The sequence below is a fragment of the Gobius niger genome (assembly GCF_951799975.1).
Source record: "Gobius niger genome assembly, chromosome: 18".
In the NCBI taxonomy this organism is placed as follows: Eukaryota; Metazoa; Chordata; class Actinopteri; order Gobiiformes; family Gobiidae; genus Gobius; species Gobius niger.
In genome coordinates this window covers 18,137,907-18,158,038 of record NC_136869.1, presented here as the reverse complement: position 1 = coordinate 18,158,038, position 20,132 = coordinate 18,137,907, and the positions used below count along the sequence as shown (strand labels likewise).

The window sequence follows — 20,132 nt, the reverse complement described above, 5'->3', positions numbered from 1 at the left end:
GTCGCAGCCGCCACATATGCCGCCTTCATTACTATTCCACCTGGTGACGGCTGCGAGCAGGCAGCTTACGACTCAATAAATGCCTGGAATGAATGTTTTGCATCTATGTTAATATTACTGACTGCTTGTTTATGATCGGATTAGTTTATAACCCCGTTTATCCCGTCGTCTCCCCCGCAGATAAGCCCGAGAACTACGACGTGTGGTACGAGAGCCGCTTCGAGGAGTGCGACCGCGAGGCCTGCCTGTCGTTCTCCAAGGACGCCCTCTGCTCCCGGGTGACGGTGGACCACAACTACTATGCCATTTGCCAGAACCTGCTGTCCCGGTACGCGACGTGGCGTGGCACCACCGGGGGGCTGCTCCACGACCTCCCCGCCCACATAGCCAAAGAAGGACAACTAGACGCCCTGTTGGACGAATGCACCAAACCTAAAAAGCGCTTCGGTCGCTTCCAGGCGGCGAAAGAACTGCGCGAGTACCTCACACAGTTATCCGCTGCCTCGGCCTCGGCCACGGCCAGGTAATAAACGTGGTCGGCGTCAAGCCCGAGTCGCCGAGAGACTGAAGAAGAAGACGAAATCTCCGAACTCTTGAGGTCCTGGTTCTCGTTCATGATGTCATTTGCTGCCCTTTGCACGGGAAGTGTTGAAGGTCTCGCGTCAGAAGTGTCCCCGATCAAACGCGGCCGAGCTCTGCGTGAAAGTGGAGTAGGTTCAGGTTAGGACCAGGATAGAGAGGATCAAGGTAAAAAAGAAAAAAAAAAAAAAACCTCTGAAGGTGGGCCTGCCACTTTTTCAAAGGGAGAGGTTCAGCTGAACGCATTCATCATTGGACCCAGCACAGCAGCACAGCCCTGTCCCTCCCCAGCCCGAGAACTGTTGTGTTTATAACTCATCCGTACCACCTGCTCCATCTTACCCCCAGGATCTCGCCCTTTTATTCAGTTCATACTTTTTCGTTTGAGGGCTGAGCTTAAGAAGATCGGTACGTTTACATTTTGCGCAGCTCTGTGGCTTTTTTTCCCCCTCTTCCCCCCCCCTCGTCTTTGTAGCATGGCTGCAGGGAAGGCAGAGGTAGCATGAATCTCCCGCTGACAGGCCGGGCAGCTGCAGGTAGAGCCGAGGCAGGGCGCTGTGCGTTTGGCTTTCACGCTGGAGAGACAGAAAGCCCTCCACAGCTGTATAGGCCCCGCTTTGTGCTACTCCAATCAATCAATCCATTTCCAGGTTTCAGGATCATGGCAATCATGTTTGTTTTTCCCTGTTATCCCCCCCCCCCTTCCCGTTTTTTAATGGGACCCGGAGCGGGTGAGGCTAAGGATTAGAAGGGACTTCATTAGGCTGTGGCAGTCCCCTGATGCAGATCTGTCCATACCAAAGAGGCTGTATGTAATATTAAGAACCTTGAGCAGTACAGAGTGACGGCATCTTCCCTCCAGTTGATTCCCCCCAGTACGACCGTTTCGAAGGACACTTAACGCATGAGTTCGGAGGCTCGTAAAACTGATGCGCATTTCCCAACAAACAAACGGGGAACGCAGGACGGACTAATTGGTATATCAGGGCAAAGGGAAAACACCATAAAACTACGCAATGGCGGTCTCTAGTGCCGTTTAAAGCGTCCATAATTGATAAACAAAAACCTACACGGTTAACGCCGAAAGATTTATCAAGTAAATGTTCAAAAAGGGAAAGGCAATTCGAACGCGCTTCACGGCTTTACAATGGGCGTCCGGCCTACACTAAATTTTGCACCGGAGAAATTTTCCTCTGCATATTTTAACACCCCACACAGGAGTTTTTTTTTCGAGGTTGATTTTTTTTTTTTGTTTGCAACCGGCGGACCAACAAATTGAAGTATAATCGGCAAACGCACATTCGTTTAGCAAGCAGAAAGGAGAGATCTTGTTCACATAATAGCGGCGGGCTCAGTATGCGGCGTATGTCGGCTGCTTTGAGGTCAGGAATCCAAATGCCCACAGTAGAGTTATGCAGCGCATTCAACACCCACACTGCTAATTATCACAAAAAGTACGAGCGGCTCTATCAATGTTTCTGCTTTTAGAGGTGACCCTTTTGTCAGTTTGGAAAAGCAATAAAGAAAAGTTTTGGGATTTCTGCTGTTTTTTTTTTTTTTTTTTCCTCCGTATTGCATCCGTGAGCCCAACTCTAAAAGGAAAAGTTCAACCTGGAGGGATTTGTATGTGCGGTAACTTAACTGTCCACTTTTGTACTGTAACTTTTCTTTGGAGTATTCTATCAGCATTGTCTGATTTTTCCTGTGCCTTTCATTCAAGAGTTGTATTTACAACTTCTAGTGAGTTTAAAATCTTAAAATAAATGAAGAGATCTATATAGATAATATAAACTCCATGGTGTGCGTGGTCTTCTTTTTGGTCTGGGTATTTCATTATCTCCGTGTAACCTACAGCCGCTTGGCTCCGGCACGTATTACTTTTAAAATTGGATTCACTGTGTCGCTGCAGGATCTCAGCATTTGCCAATTCCCTTTCCCTTTTTTCTCCTTTCTCCATTCCAGTTTTGATCTTTCATATCTTCATCTCTGCTCTAATTTGGATCCGCGCCCGACTTCTCTTTGTTGTTCTCTCAGCTCAACTTGGATACGGGGAAGTAGTCCCATCTCTCTCTCTCTCCACTACATTAGGGAAGCTTTTTTGTAAATACAGTTTACTGTCAGTGTAGATTTTCCCTTTTTTGGAAGGAAAAAAATCGGTCGAAAGCGAGGAGTTTTAACTTTTAACGGCAAACATTTGAGTTTTAATTGGAATATCACTCGACAAACAGTAGCAGACTTCCACATATCCGCTTCCCCAGCTCCTTAGTTCTCATTATTTCTGAGTGCGCATGCCATTTCTCTGTGAAGTGTGGTCTTTGTTACTTCAACAGCACTTCTGTCCGTCTTGAGTCAGCTCGTCTTGACGGAACAAAGTAGCGCTCGGGCCCGGACCAAAATTAGACACTCGATGACTAACATTCTCTGTCTTCTTCCGTGGCTATTTCCTCAACTCTTCCCTTTTCCGTCTCAACCCCCCCGTCCTTGTCCTCTAATTGTGCTTCTCTTTGACACACCCGCTGGTTTCTGCGGAGAGTTGGATGTCGCGCTCATTGTGGTGGAGTGCCGTTTATCCGTCCGCGCTGTAGCTACACTTAGCCAGGGCTGATGAATGGCCCGGGGCTTGGCTGGGTCTGAGAAAATGCCACCAAAAAAAAAAAAAAAAAGAAGGCGACTGGGCGCTCACTTGCTCTCCGTCCTGCGAGTTTAAATAAACATAAGGCCATTTCAAGGCTCAGCCACCAGGGATTTAATACATCGGACACGGAAATGGAAATGCGTGCAAGAGTGGAGAGAAGAGGGAGGGGGGAAAAAAAAAGTCAAACTCTCCAATTGTAGTATCTGGAAAAGTGTGAAATCTAAACTAACGGTAAATAGAACCGGCTGAATTTCCATCGCCGTATTATCCAATTTGCTGGGAGTAAGTTTGCCGGGGTAAATTGGAAACTGGAGTTGTCAAAGCCACAATGAAAGCAGGAGCGGCTTATTTTTGCATATTGTGTTTTGCAGCTTTGCAGTTTGCTACCCTCGAGGAAGTGGATATTGCTGTAATTCATCTGCCTCGGGGTTTGGGAGACAGAGGGGAGAGAGAGAGAGAAGGGTAGAAAAAGGAAGGCGGCTTTAATAACAGGTACACAGTAATTGTTCTGTCATGTGACTACTGCCTCCGCCATATCAGCAGGTGCTCGGCAAATCCCGAGCATTTCCCGTCCTCTGAACTCGTGGTTATCAGCGGGAAAGGTGTGTGTGCGTGTGTGTGTGTGTGTGTGTGTGTGTGTGTGTGCGTGTGTGTGTGCGTGTGTGTGTGTGTGTGTGTGTGTGTGTGTGCGCGTGTGTGTGCGCGTGTGTGTGCGCGTAAGGCAGAGGTGCAGAGACGTTGCGTAACCACATTATCAAAATCTCGACATGACTTTAGCCTCCCCTGTCACAGTCCAAGCCTGCAAGACCGCTTACGTCTCATGAAAGGGAAAAGTTTGCCAGATTAGTAGTGACACAAAGGGGATGAAAAGTGTGCAGAGGCATAAAAAAAAAAAGTAACATGCTTTTTTTTCCCTCTTCTATTGGAGCCAGGAAGAAATAATCCGTGACCAAATGCCAGATGAGCGTTGCACCTGTCGCAGTTATTCACAAGGCTCAAGTAGAACAATATTATTCACATTTTTAATAAAGCAGAACAAAGTAACTTTCCGTAGTCCCTGTGGGGGTAATACAAGTGTTAAAGGGATGATTGAGGGGGTCTTTCATCTCCCCCTGGTGTCTCTGGCCAGAAAACAACACTTTCCCTGCCTCCGACCCGGCATCCCCAATACACACTAATGGAAAACCTCTCCCTCGTTGCTCCCAGTTGCCGACAAAATTACTTTTGGCGCCGCATTTCTGAGGTTTACGACATGGTACAGGTAAGTCCATGCATTGTTACTTGGATAATCACAATCTGAAGAAGCTAACATGCTAACAGGCAAAGCTAATTGTGGGCTAGCGCTACTTAGTATTGACAGCGTTTTGAGCGGGGGAAAAAATGCATCCATTGTGTAATTGGGGTTGTGGCACAATGTACAATATCACTCACTCCCTTTCGTCTTTTCCCAGCATAGTATTTACCTTCACGGACAATTAAAGGGACTATACAGACTTTAAATATGTTAAAATTATGTATTTTCCTCCCTCTACATGTTCCAGCCATGTCCTAATGTATCGAAGGAGCTTAAACCTGCCTCTAAAATCCTGCACTGTCACTCAAAAAGGTGTAAATTCGGTCCGAAGTGCAATCATGCACACGCTTAATATAGAAGGTGCAGTTCTGCATAAGACCTGAGGTGGCAGTAGTGAGCATAAAATGACGAACTTTCATCTAGCCCCTTTTATGAGTAAAAAAAAAAAAATGCAACATGCCACAACACCTGCAGTGGCACTTGTGGCTAGGGGCTAAAGTTACTTACTTTTCCTTTAAGATACAGTTTCTGCTGTGTGAGAAAAAAAGCAACATCAGTGATTTATGTCACATAACTACTGCGGTTTCCTCGTGATACAGATACTGCGATAACATGAGCTCGGCAATGTATTGTGCAGCAGTAGTCTCACCAATCACCAGTGTGAGGATTTTTATTCTAGATGCCATTCCAACCACATACTGTATATTGTTACTGGAGAACATACTGTGGAGCTCTTCTGTTTTATGCATAGAGAAGTTTTTTAACATTCCCAAGTTTGCCTTTTTTTTTTTTTCTCCACTCAAAATGTGCATTGACCAAAAAGTTCCCATTTGCCATTGCTAAGGTTTTTGTAAAGTCTATTACATGCTCCAGCTAACCCCAGGGAGAGGCGGCCATTTTTAGAACCGGAATGGCCTATATACGTTTTTTTTTTTTTTTACCCCTACAAATCGGGAATTACACCTTGGTCGAGGGTTGCGGGTAAAAGTTCAGCACGTGTCGATTTTGGGGCTTTTCCGGATTTCGGCTGGTGTTCCGGAGAACCCTTTGAAGACCGGGTGAGATGAGAGAGCGCGAGATAGAGCGGGGTGGGGGGGGGAAGAAGGAGCCTCCTGGAGAATCATCACTAATGCAACACAGGAGTTGCTAGAAGCGATGTTCCTGTCAGCCTCGTACACCCTTCACTGAGGTTATGTCACCCGCACATCTATTATGGCTCATTTAGATCTGTGCCTTTTAAAAGCCGCCGCACGCTCCGAGCCACACGCAACGACCGCGGCCATTTGCCGTGCGGAGTTTGGGGACGACGGGAAGAAGTGGAGGGACGTCCAACACATGCACGTCGGCTTCTTCAGAGGTACATGCGACACCGTTATGAAGCAATTTTGAAGCCTTTATGTGAAATGGCAAATAATCTCAAATCAAAAGGCACGTGTGGAAAGCATTACTAAAAAACACTTAAAGGAATAGGCCACCGTTTTTACATACTGAGATATGTTCTTACCTTAGCTTTGACGAGTTCTTTAGGACCTGTCTGATCTTCACCCGTGCCTTCAGTCACGTAAACACAGCGCAGACGGCGTTAGCATTTAGCCTCTCCCTCTCTCTATAGCTCCAAAACATGTCAAGATAGAAGCTACCAAGCTCTTCCACGTTTTCCCTATTTAAATATGGTTACGTGAAGTGTTACACTACAAAGTATAATTACACAAAATGAAACAATGTGGATTTTCTAAGCGGATAAAAGGGGAACTATATTGTAAGGCGTAATAATACCAGGAGTTATTTGTCATCTGCACAGTAAAGTGAAGATTACTGCGTGGATTTCGAACTACTGTACTCCGGGTATTATTACGCCTTACAATAGTTCCCCCTTTTATCCGCTTAGAAAATCCACATTGTTTAATTTTGTGTAATTATACTTTGTAGTGTAACACTTCACGTAACCATATTTAAATAAGGAAAACGTGGAAGAGCTTGGTAGCATCTATCTTGACCTGTTTTGGAGCTATAGAGGAGAGAGGGAGAGGCTAAATGCTAACGCCGTCTGCGCTGTGTTTACGTGACAGAAGGCACGGGGGAAGATCAGACAGGTCCTAAAGAACTCGTCAAAGCTAAGGTAAGAACATATCTCAGTATGTAAAAACGGTGGCCTATTCCTTCAACATATTGAGTTCTAATTTGGTTGCAGGCTAACTGACAGTGTGTCGGCCATTGCTGAAGTCTGCCAGTCACACGCTTAATGGTTCAATACGTGGGTTGCCAAAAGAACAGAATGTGACCCGTGGAGATCGGAGGAGGAAAAATCCTCAGAGTCCAAATGTGAAGAACTGTGCAATTGTTCAGTGTGACAAGAAGAGCTGTCCGGAAAAACATTACCACGCAAGACCTACTGAGAGAGAGGGGGGCACCCAAAAGAGAGACGGCAAGTGGATGGAACAAAGTACACTTCAACTGTGGCGTATGAAAGATCTATTTAGGCCCGAGCCGGGGATTCAGGGGCTATTGTTTTGGCCCGGTTTTCTTTTCTTTTCTTTTGTCTTTCTCTCTGGCGATGATCGCGTTTGTTGACCTTTTCAGCATCAATGAAAAGTTACCGAAAGTGGCCGAGAGATCCAGGTCACATGAACATTTATGGAATTGGACGAATCGCACACATCTAATACAAAGATAGCTCCGCGCCACCCCCGGTCAAAGTCGACCCCTATCGAAACTGGGACGTTCCTTTTGTGGTGCAGGCCAGTGACATATGGTTCAGTGATGGGTGACAGCGGGCCAAACCGAAAAGCGAACCGTCATGCTCTGTTTCGCAGGAAGTCGGCCATATTGGGTTGGAATCAAGAGCACGTTATGACAGCTTTCACATTTCAAAGAGATCCAACTTGTCAACATCTATCGACATTGAATTAAATGAGCTTTTTTTCCCTCTTCTTATTGTCGTCCATAAGCCAAGAAACCCAACAAAAGGAATAGACCCTGCCCCCAAACCTTACAGGAAGTCGGCAATGTTGGGCAGAACCCGGGGCTTGTGCTGCGTTCATGTGCTCCGGTGAAGATGATCCTCTCCCAGTTGTCGAGTGTGAAATCATGAGCGCATTGTGTTCAAGCGCTTTTGTGTCGGAGCAAAGTGAAACGCACAAGAATCCGCTGTAAACAAGTACATTCCCGCGAGAAAGTCGTCGGCGTTGGCTTTGATCGGTAGAGCAGATCAAGTTAAAAGGCATTTATATTTTACATGAAAGTAGAAAAGGAGAGAACATTAAAATTGCGTAGCTAAATATAGTGTAGTAGTCGTGCCCTGACATTCAGTACCTCAAATATATTTTAAACTTCGGGTGCGAGTGGGCCGGGTTAGAAAGTGCTCATATAGTTTTTTGTCCTTCGCTTACGACATACTTATCCATAAATGCCCCAAAGTCGGCTGTGTTTTGTTGAATGTTCAGTTTTATGGGGTGAACGTATGATTAGCATGTTTTGTTTAGCCTATAGCCTACGTAGCTCTTGCATGACTTCGATTTCCGCTCCAAAAGTAAAGCCGCGGGAAAGTTTCCTGCTCTTGATGAGTCCATGAACTATTTCAAAGGTTCCTCAGCGGCACAGTGACAAAACAAAGCATCGAGCGCTAATTCTCCACTGTGAACTCGCGCTCACGTGACGCGCTAACGTCTGAGCGACGGCCGGCTGCAGCTAGCGTCGGATGTTTTATGCGTGCGGGGTCGGCTCGGGTCGGAAAATTGAGACTCATTTTTTTCGGGTGGAGTTTGATTTACATCAGGTCGGGTTGGGTCGGGAAAAAAGCCGACCCGCGCAGCACTATAGTGTTGGCCTTATAACAATCATAAAAGGCATAAAAATGAGTTGTGTTGGAAGGTCAAAGGTTATCTCATCTCGGAAACTCGGGCATCTAAATTATTTCCCAGTTTCTCAGTGGAAAATACGAAATGATTCTGGTCAATTCGACAAGTATACTAGTATAATATATACCATATTTACGAAACCACATGAAAGGCATAAAACAGTATCCCTGGTACTTTTGACTTCTGCTCTTCGGGTTTGCATGGAAACCGCTCCCAGTTTGGTCAGAATACATTTGGTCAAATCCACATCCACTCACGAAGCCGAGTGAAAACAGAACGACGGTGGGTAGTAGCTTGAAGGATGTCATTTTACACGGGACCTCATTGAGATGGAAGAGAGACACTGATCAAAATACCGGTGCCAGGGTTTGAACCTGTAACCCTCAGGTATGGCAGAGCTTCAATGTGCTGCAAGCCTCCCCACTAGATCAGGCGGCGGCACACTCCACCGCCTGAGGCTTCTAACCTTTACAAAACAACACCATTGCACCATAAGAAGCTGTGCAGCCTCTCCATGTCCTGATATCTGTGAAGAGGAGGTCAGTGCCGCTATCTGGTCAGCTTATCCGGCAGGGCTCGGGCTGTCTCACAATCCCATTACCCACCCATGGGGAAGTTTAGAGCCACATTATCATGGCTGTCTCGGAAAAGGCCGGGTTTGGACACATGATTGGTGCCGCTCATCCCCGCGAACCCTCGTCTCCCTGGGCACATTAGCTTCCACCCGGGGCTATGATTATAAACATCATTTATTCATCTGGCTTTCTTTATCTGAGCTCTTTCATATCCGCAATAGAGACAAAATATTATACACCGGTAGTGGGGATGGAGAGAAAAGAGAATGGCATTTTGGTGTAATGTTGCATTCGGTATCGGTATTCTGGTATTGATGATGTTTACTACGCTAAACATCACATCTTTATTTTATAAGGGGGAATGGTAACAAAACAAAACACGTGTATACAAGAACAATATTGGGAGTAGACTTAAGGTTATGAGAATGAGTCACTGTTGCTTCTCGTCTCTGCTAGAAGCTGAACAAAATGTTTCGAGACAAACAAAACAGAAGCGTGTCATACCGTGGTAATTTTTAACTCCACCATTCTGTCATCATGTTTGTTCAGCAATCTGGCAACCTCTAGTCTGGCAATAACGGTAACTCACCAAGAGTGTTGAGGAGAAAAGTAAAGTATAAACATAAGTAACTTTTTATTTGTCACAGTGCACCCTTGGCTGTTTGGGAGCCTATGGTTGCCAGGTCGTTTATTTAGCATTTCCGTGGGTAGAAGAAAAAGGAATGCATTTTGAGAGAGCTGTTTTCTATGCAGGGTTTCCGCGGGGCAATAAAAAGCATTAAGTCATCAAGTGAATAACGCCAAAATGAAATCTACAATTCTTTGAAAATATCATTTTTCCCTGGAGACACAACCCACTCGTGGACATTGCTCAACCTTTTTTTTTTTTTTCACGGCATACATTTGTCCAAAATATCAAAACCTTTGAAACTGTTCACATTTTACATCTTCAACAGCTTCCCATTGTGTCCATTTTTTATTTTTTTTATTTTAAGAACTGGGGAGCAGAGCGGCTGGATGGTCTTTGCCCCATGGTGTCGAGCTTGGCCGGCGGGACAGAGAGCTGGACAGTGGAGGAGGAGCGGAGTGTGAGGGCAGGATGGGGGTGATGTGGTGCTGGTCGGAGTCCGTGTAATGATCCATGCAGTGGAGTTTTGGATAATAACAAAACCTCAAACATAAGACCAGATCTGCACGTTCTATGGAAGACTGGAGATAGTGAGTCTGCATAGGCTTTGTAATCCAGCTGCTGATACCTGGCAACGACAGATCTGGCCCATAGTTCACCAAAAGCACTAGCACTTTTAGATGCACTTTTGTGGTTTGTTTGTGACAATGATCTTTTTGGACAACAAAGCAAGTCAAATTACGATGCTTTCTAGTACTTCTTTGGGTGCATATTTCTGATGGTTTGCAAAAATACCGCTTCATCATCATTTCTTCGAGAAAGCTCCCCAAAATATTCAGATATTGTTTTATGCCAGTGTCGCCCAAAGGTCTGGCACGCTTTAAAACCCGGTCACAGTCGGAATTAAAATCTTCCATAAACTGCTTTGTGTTTAACCTCTTACCACCCGCCAAAACCAAATTCATTCTCTCCTCTTTGCCATTGTCGTCACTTTGTATTGCCCTTATGCATTGTCACTTTTTTATGGCACTTTTGTTGCTTTTTTGTTACTTTTTTGATGCATTTTTGTCAAGTTTTTTACTGGATTTTTGTCACTTTTTTGTTGCTGTTTTGTCACATTTTTTGCTGCTGTTTTGTCACATTTTTTGCTGGATTTTTGTCACTTTTTTTGCTGGATTTTTGTCATTTTTTTGCTGTATTTTTGTCTTATTTTGCTGTATTTTTGTCACTTTTTGCTGTATTTTTGTCACTTTTTTGCTGTATTTTTGTCACATTTTTTGCTGGATTTTTGTCACTTTTTTTGCTGGATTTTTGTCATTTTTTGCTGTATTTTTGTCACTTTTTTGCTGTATTTTTGTCTTATTTTGCTGTATTTTTGTCACTTTTTTGCTGTATTTTTGTCTTATTTTGCTGTATTTTTGTCACTTTTTGCTGTATTTTTGTCACTTTTTTGCTGCTGTTTTGTCACATTTTTTGCTGGATTTTTGTCACTTTTTTTGCTGGATTTTTGTCATTTTTTGCTGGATTTTTGTCACTTTTTTGCTGGATTTTTGTCTTATTTTGCTGTATTTTTGTCTTATTTTGCTGTATTTTTGTCACTTTTTTGCTGTATTTTTGTCTTATTTTGCTGTATTTTTGTCACTTTTTGCTGTATTTTTGTCACTTTTTTGCTGTATTTTTGTTACATTTTTTGCTGGATTTTTGTCACTTTTTTGCTGGATTTTTGTCACTTTTTTGCTGTATTTTTGTCACTTTTTTGCTGTATTTTTGTCTTATTTTGCTGTATTTTTGTCACTTTTTTGCTGTATTTTTGTCTTATTTTGCTGTATTTTTGTCACTTTTTGCTGTATTTTTGTCACTTTTTTGCTGTATTTTTGTTACATTTTTTGCTGTATTTTTGTCACTTTTTTGCTGTATTTTTGTTACATTTTTTGCTGGATTTTTGTCACTTTTTTGCTGTATTTTTGTCACTTTTTTGCTGTATTTTTGTCACTTTTTTTGCTGTATTTTTGTCTTATTTTGCTGTATTTTTGTCACTTTTTTGCTGGATTTTTGTCTTATTTTGCTGTATTTTTGTCTTATTTTGCTGTATTTTTGTCACTTTTTTGCTGTATTTTTGTCTTATTTTGCTGTATTTTTGTCACTTTTTGCTGTATTTTTGTCACTTTTTTGCTGTATTTTTGTTACATTTTTTGCTGGATTTTTGTCACTTTTTTGCTGTATTTTTGTCACTTTTTTGCTGTATTTTTGTCACTTTTTTGCTGTATTTTTGTCTTATTTTGCTGTATTTTTGTCACTTTTTTGCTGTATTTTTGTCTTATTTTGCTGTATTTTTGTTACATTTTTTGCTGTATTTTTGTCACTTTTTTGCTGTATTTTTGTCACTTTTTGCTGTATTTTTGTCACTTTTTTGCTGTATTTTTGTTACATTTTTTGCTGTATTTTTGTCACTTTTTTGCTGTATTTTTGTTACATTTTTTGCTGGATTTTTGTCACTTTTTTGCTGTATTTTTGTCACTTTTTTGCTGTATTTTTGTCACTTTTTTTGCTGTATTTTTGTCACTTTTTTGCTGTATTTTGTCACTTTTTTGCTGTATTTTTGTCACTTTTTTGCTGTATTTTTGTCTTATTTTGCTGTATTTTTGTCACTTTTTGCTGTATTTTTGTCACTTTTTTGCTGTATTTTTGTCACTTTTTTTGCTGTATTTTTGTCATTTTTGTCAATTTACATCCTCATTTTCTTCTCGTTTTTTGTCGCTATTTTGAAGAAGCTTTTAGATTTGGAGAATTTGGAGAACAGGAGAAAACATGTTCAGGTGGGAGTTAAGAGGTTAATAAATAAGTAAAATTTAACACCACCACGTTTTGTTGGGAAACTGAAATGTTAAAAAGTGCTCAAAAAAGTGGTGATTTTGAATTTGAAATTTGCTTCTGGGACTGGTTTTGGGGGGGGGGCAGAACTGTTTATTCAAATGTCACATATCGCTGATGACGTTCACAACAGGCTACAGTGGGAGCACATGCTTCTGCACTGATATGCCAGGAAACAGCAGCGAGTTGGCAGCTAGAACAAGCTTTAAATTGGTAACATTTGTTTGTGTCAGTCACTCCTCAACAAATCTGGTTCTGCGTTTTAAAACAGTCACGGAAATAAACAGTATCTACTGACGGCGTTCACTGCGATAAGTTCATTCAGCGTCCACGAGCCTCATCCGACTTCATCCGCCATATGCTAAGCTATGACTCACGCTATAAGAGCCACTTAACCAAGTTACACTCTCGCATATGACATTTGTGCTGATTGTGGTGACGCGCCCTCACTCCCGAGGCCATCAGCCGTGTGCTGGCGAGAGGGGACAACGCGCCTTGGAGAAGATACATTAGATAATTGGATAATCATAAACCGTAAAGAGTGAACTGCAGATTCTATAACCTGGTGCAGCGCGGTGAGCAACCTTATTCTGCCCGCAAGCTAATTTGATTTCACGAGTGGTTGAAAGCTCCTTGCTTGATATAATACATATATATTTAGAGAGAGAGATTTTATTGACCTGGCTATTGTCTGCAGACATTTTTACATTACATTATCGTAACTACAGCCTCCGACGCATGAGTTCAGGTGATTTAGTGAAGCTGACAACAGGCTAACTCATTAAAGGGAAAGCAGTATGGCGAATAATCAATGTGCGCTGAAGGGTTAGCGCGTGTGAACTGACTGGATTGAAAAGTAAACCCGCTCCAGCGCGTATGATGTTGATAGATGCGCACGTTGGTCTGGCCTCTGGGAAAAGACAGCCTTGAGGTCTTTTTAAATCATTATAGCTGTCAGTCAGAAAGCGCAGAGGGATTAATACATTTAAACTTTGAACTCAACGTGTTGCAGATTTGTGCTCACGATGTATGCGCGATCATGAACATGCCTACTGCGAAATGACAGGTTGTTGTGTTGTCAGAATGTACACATTGCTGCTGAAGAGAAGAAGAAGAAGGAGGAGAGCTTTATTTGCCTTTCACAGACATGGTCACAAAGCACTTTACATGAGACAACTTTACATTCACTCCATACTCGGTGGTGGTAGGTCATGTATGTGGCTTCAGATTCCCCTGGGGGAGTCTGACAGAAGCGCTGTTGGGACTGCGCTCAACAACGGTCCCTCTGACCACCACCATCGGCTCACGCGCCCACATCAACATGCAAACTCCACACAGAAAGGCCCCCGTCCAGGTGGGAATCGAACCCAGGACAGTGAAGCACGTGCCGCCCGGTAGCGCATGATAATAAAAGAGAAAAGGATGAGTAATGATCTGTTGCCTTAACCAGCCACCTGGCCGCCAAGAAGAAAAAACGTGATCTGATCTGTTGGGACAGTTCTGCTGTATTTCTGTCACAGAGGGAAGCACGGGTTCAATGTAATGGAAGATGAATGGTCTATTTGCATATATATACTTAATGTTACTGTCATTAATATAATAAGTACTGGTCTACGCTAAAGCATGAGTCTGATCTTGAACGTTAATAGATCTCGACTACATCCTTAACATGCCTACATCAGTAAGACACAATATGTCTGAGTTGTCGCCGACCACTAAACACACATTGTACCACAGAAAGAACACTTTGGTGAATCAATCCTCTCTTCAAACCTTTGTGGACAGCCCGATCCACCACTGCTCTGTGCCCTTCACCTGTCCTAGCCTGGTTAGCATACGCTAATGACATGCTCACTCTCAGAGCGGCTCTGCCATGAACCTGTGGCCCCAACACTCAGGGGGCTATATTTACTCCTTCGTGACCTCAAATGGCACGTCCAGTATGTCTGTGAAAAGCAGTGCTAAAATCCTCTGTGCTTTTCACATTTGCCCAGCAGGCAGCTGCTGAACTGCAGCCCAGCTCACTCTGGAGGCATCCATCACTTAGTGACACTTCAGTGGACGAAATACTGCTCAGCATTTACTCTGATCACTGTACGGCTGCAGCCACTGACTTCCACTTAAAACTGCTAACAAGATGGAAAGTTTCACCCGGGATTACGCTCCTTTGTACATATATGTGGCACAGGCGTCATCTTATAATAGAAGAAGAGCTTAGAGTACAGCCAAGACCCCCCAGAGTAAAGAGAAGCCAATATTTCCTCCCTGCTTTTTATGTGCATTACTTTAGTCAAAAATAGTTCCCATCTGACGAGTGTAAAATGGATGAAAAGCCATCTGAAGACTTTGGCTCTCTTTGATTTGAGCAGCACAGAAGTAAACATCTTGGAAACAATGCTTAAATAAATTGCACACACTCAGACTTCCTTGGGGTCAATATTACGCTGCAAGGCAATTTAGGCAAATCATTTTCTCTGTTTTTGATCAATGCTACAAAGTCTGGAGGAATAAACACACGAGTGTACTTCAAAACAAATGTTTTAAACTGAGAATATCTCGAACAGCATTGAAGGATGCCGAGTGTCGACTCCAGCACAGCCTGCACTGTGTGTCTTTGGCTTGTCTGAGCCGCTATGTGAAAACAGGCTGTGTTTAGAAGCTGTCTCCTCCATCTGCCGGGGTCAGTCCTGTGCTTTCATGCTGGGCCTGGCTGTCCTTGCTCCCTCTCATCTGCCCACTACCTGACACCGGGTGGCTGGAGTAAGCTGGACAGATGTGAACTCGCATGTAGCGAGCGCATGCGCCTTCTGCGCCGCGCTGACAGAGACTTCAAACAACTCTGTTAGCGTGCCACAAAGGGATTCGCCAGCCGTCAAAGCAGCCAACAAGGAGCGACAGACAATTATTCCCACAGTTTCCCTAGTCAGCTGCTGCTCAACACAGACTGTGGCTCGCCTGTGCAAGCAGAGTGCTGCGGAGAAACTGCATAATAAGCAATCCAAGGCTGTCATTCAAGACGCTGAGACATGACACGCCGGTCTACAGCGGCCGGACAGCAATTTGTTGAGTAGTTATGGAGGCTGCTGCCAAGTCTCAGCTTGTGCATTTCTGCCTTTGACTTTTTAAGCCTGAAGAGTTTGTAAATGTACATGCTAGAACAAACCTTAACCCAGTCTTCAAATACCCCCTGCACTGAAATGACTCCTTATCTTGGTCTATAAAAACTATTCAACCTAAACCAATATTTTATTATTACAGCCACTCAACACTTACTTAAGCGCAATTTGCCATGTACAGAGGTTTGGGTTGACAAACGGGCTTTCTCTGGATCTATGATGTTCTGTGGAATCATGGGTAAGATTGGACATCGTTCGGAGAGCTCCTCCAGGTGATAAACTTCTTCTTCTCATTAAATCTTCTCACATAATTCATCTACATCCAACAACATGCAGACCTCACCTCTCCATGTGTAACATAGCGCTGGACGTTTCTTTCATGTGCAGATAAAAAGGCCCATAATGTTATAGATATTTTTTTTTATCAGCTGGAGGCAAAATGTTCACCGTGAGAGCGTGTAATGAATTCAGACTTACGGAATAATGAAAGTATTCCATAAGTAAGTGTTTTGATCTCCCTGGCTCGGCTGCTAACGTCATTACGCGGCATCCCTGAGAAACACCGGGCTGCGGAGAGAGCGAGGAGAGGGGATCTTATAGGGAGCGCCATCTTTATTGGAAGTTTAATAAACATGGATCCATTGAACAAGCTGCAATATGCATGAAGATCAGGGAGGCAGAGAGCGGGGCTGGATATGAAATCACTCACACGGCAATTGATTGTGGAGAGCCAAGTAGAAAACAGTGCAAGGTGGAATTATGGATCTTGTTTAGGACAAAGCCGGTCAGTAAGACACACCTTGAACCTGTGTATAATTGGGGATAAAAACAAACTCATGGTAATTCAAAATCTCGAGGCGGAGCTACACTGAAGGTAAAAGGTGGCTCAGGTGAGTTGTGCCTTCTCATAGCACGTGCACACTTTCCCACCCGGAGGGAATACTTTCAGAGCCCTACAGTACTGTGTGCGGCGTTGTTGCCTGTTCTTTTTCAAAGGAAGCGAAGGTTCGTGGCCTCATTCGAGTTTGTGCTTGCACTTTTCTCCGCGTGATAAAAGTGCGGCAGAATGAAGAGCAGGAAGAACTCTGCTATTTTCTTTCTTAGCTTTCAGTTGTTAAAGCTAATAGCCACCTCCCACTTCACTCATTCTCTCTTTGCATTCGCACATATCTCCTCAGATGACACGCTCAGCCCTTGAGCTTCCTAATGGTTCGCGCTAATAAAGTTCTGTTTTGGGTGACACAATAAAGCTCCCCCAATCACTTGTGTGCGCCACATTGCCACAGCATGAATATGTATTTTTATTTTCTAGTTGCGCATGTCCACATACTGTGCACATTCATGTTTTATAGATGCACAGGGCTTTATTTATTCACAAAGGAAGATACTGGCTTGCCGTTAAGGAGCTCGGAACTGCCCAAGGGACTCTGGCCCGTTCTTTGTATGTCTCTGGAAACTTAGTATTTGTGTCCAGCTGTGTGCACTAAAACAACAGCGTGTGAACGAGAGATGGGAATAAATAGGGCCCAGTCTGGTGCTGGTGTCATTAAAAGTACATTAAAAATACATTAGACCTGAAAGCCACCAGGATCACCGGCACATTGGAGCTCCACTACTGTTTGTTGTGGCCAAAAAAAACAACAAACAAAGCCGAAATATGACAATATAGTCATTCTCTGATGGGAGAAATGCCAGTGTTTGCTGCATCACAGTGCATTAGCTTGTATTGAGCAGATCGATACATTGGATTTGGCAGTGAGAGGAGTTCATCTCTTCATTTATGCATAAAGTTTGAGCCCGCCTAATGGAAAAGCCTCGATATGAAGCTACAAACTCAAACAACGCAGTAAAGGGGACATATTACGTACTGTATATGCACAGTTTTTGGATACCTCCTCATGGATACTCCCTGTTCCTGCCCACACTGTTGTTTTTGTATTTCGGCAGAGCCCTGAAATTGCTTTGTACCATCCAGATGCTGGGATATCATGAAGACATATTGGACGAGATGACATGTGATGCAGAAAACACAGCAGCAGGAGGGATTAGGACAGTGGCGGTGAGGTAGCGCTGGTGCGACGAGAGAAACAAAGGGATTAGGCCCAGCGGAAGGGGGAAGAGAGGGATATGGGTCAGAGCAGATAGTGAAACCAGCCAGTCAGCCTGCCCCGGGGCCGCTACCCATAATCCATCAGGGCGCGGTAAATGGTAGCACTGGGTCGGAACATGGGGAGGGGGGGCGGGTCACTGGTGAGGTTAGTCAAGGTCGTGTTGCTTTTTTTTTGCCGGGGGGAAGGTAATGGAGCATTTGTTTTCACACACACCGCCGCAAATGATGCTTTTCCGGGGAAAGTTCCACGGAGGAGGTGGCGCACTTGCTTTTACGGGCTTCGAACTATGACCTGAGAGGATAGATCAGCGCCGGGGCAGTCGGATGGTCTGGGCAAACGGTCTGGATTATGCTATTAATCTGCAGAGACATGAGGCTAATCTGAATGAACCGACTGATTAAAAATGATTCCTTTCTTCCCTCTCTGGAGGTGAAGCTGAACATCCCATATGTGTAGATTGTGGAGCTGTTTATGTTGCCTGGTAGACTCTTTCTTTTCCCCTGCTTGGGCCGTTAACCCCCACCTGACCCGAGCACATTTTCTCCAGTTTGGCGTGTTACGTTTTTTTACTCATTAATCGTCCGTGAGAGTAAATACTACGCTGACAGAAAAGATAAAGGGAGAGAGGGATATTGTACATCCAATTACACAATGGAAATCATTTTTTTCACTCAAACTTGGCTGTAAATGCTGTTTAAGTGGTGCTAGCCCGCAGTTAGCTTTGCCCGTTAGCCTTTTAGCTTCTTCTTCGTGATTCCATTAGTGTGTATTGGGGCCTTCGGGTCGAAGCAGGGAATGTTGCCATTGTGGTTTTCTGACCGGAGGCACCAAAGGGAGATGAAAAAAACCCTTATCATCCCATTAACACTTGTAGTACCCCCAGAGAGACTACAAAAAGGAAAGTACTGCTTTAAGGATATTTTTCTGTTACTATGTGTACAGGATGGTTAAGAGCACTAGCTTGAGGATTAACCTTGATGGAGGACAGCAGAGTAATAAGGAAACTAACTTTTGCTGCTCATATTTTTCTCTCCTCGTGCAATGCTTCCGGGAGTGTCTCAGAACTAATTTCATGAGCAACTTTCAAATCGTAGCATACTTTTCAGAACATCTCCAATTTCATATTTGTGCACACTGACGCCAAGCCTGCGATAACCCCCCGCCCCTTCCATGCCCCGAACAATTACATGCACAAGCGGAGAATTAGCATATATAAATTGCATGTCCTGTATTCACTGTGCTGTGAAAAGTCAAATTATCACAATCAAAGGGCAACAATAAAGAAAAGCCAAACATTTCAAGCACGCTTAATGGTGTTCATTCCCTTGCCCGAGAATATCAAAGTAATTCTATTAAATCTGTATTATTATTATTCTGTAATCTATAATAAGAAGACAAAAAAAGAAAAAGCTAGGCCTGGCTTCTAAATTAATATATATGTTTGTAGTACAATTTAAATCTGTGCATTCCGGTTGACCCCCCCAAAAAATCGGATAATTCTCCAAACAAGATCCTGTCAATCTGCGGGCTAAAGCAGATAAAAGCCACAATAGCGGGCCAGAGCTCCTATTGCCATTAGAGGATAAGTGAGGCGAGATGATATCGTGGTGGGTAATTACTGTGACATGGCCTGTGCAGCTGCCACAGAAGACATGGATTTTCCCCCCAAACACAGGAAGTGAGCGTGGCCTCGGCATCAGATATGGCGCCTTAAAAAAAAAAAAAAAAAAAAAACCCTCCTCTTTATCTGATGGCATCGGAGGGAGCCAGGAAAAGGGGAAACTGTCTGACCTACATCTCTGTAAAGACACGGGCTTGCTTCCTTCTCTTCATCCAGCCCGGGAATACTTTGATAAACCCCCCAAAAAAAACGGACAGAGGAGTTTTGGAGTATAGGGTCACGATTCGTTTTATTTGTCTTGTTGTAACTTGAAAATGACTTTGATGAGGCATATTTCTCAGAGTTATGTGCGTGCTGTTGTCTCGAAGCAAACGGCCAAAGCGTCATTTTAGTCTCCTCTAATCGCACCATCTGTAATATGAGGATCATTACGGAGATCGGCAGGACTGGTTTCGTTGTGATAAAGTGCTTTTAACGTTTACTCAAATCCAAAGCGTTATGGCTTTCAAAGGGGATGACTCATTTTAACTTCAGTGGATAGAAGGGAGGAGATTGATCAATTCCTTTTTGCAAATGTAGTTGCTGCAGGTACTGACTCTCAGCTAGAGCAGCTACGACAGTAATACCCGCCGTGCTAAATGTCAAATCAGCTACTTAGCCGCTTGTACCACTGCTACTTTATTGCTTGCATCACTGCTTTGATGGCGGCGGAGTACTTTCCCCTTTCAAGTCACAACCCGTATGACCCCAACCCATATGCCAGCCAATTAACTACCAAAAAAAGGGGGGGGATAAGACAACATTTTTTGCTAAAACATAGTGAACACAATTGCATATTTAAGATT

At 43.7% G+C, this 20,132-nt stretch overlaps 1 protein-coding gene across 1 annotated transcript in view; it reads left to right on the top strand.

Moving 5' to 3' along the window:
• The window catches only part of dipk2ab (divergent protein kinase domain 2Ab), a 29,583-nt gene extending 25,752 nt beyond the window's left edge, over positions 1-3,831 (top strand). The window contains exon 4 of the mRNA XM_079575759.1: positions 181-3,831. Within this exon, the coding sequence (XP_079431885.1) occupies positions 181-527 (347 nt within the window). The 3' untranslated portion in view covers positions 528-3,831. The remainder of the gene's footprint in view (positions 1-180) is intronic.
• The last annotated feature ends 16,301 nt before the right edge of the window (positions 3,832-20,132 follow it).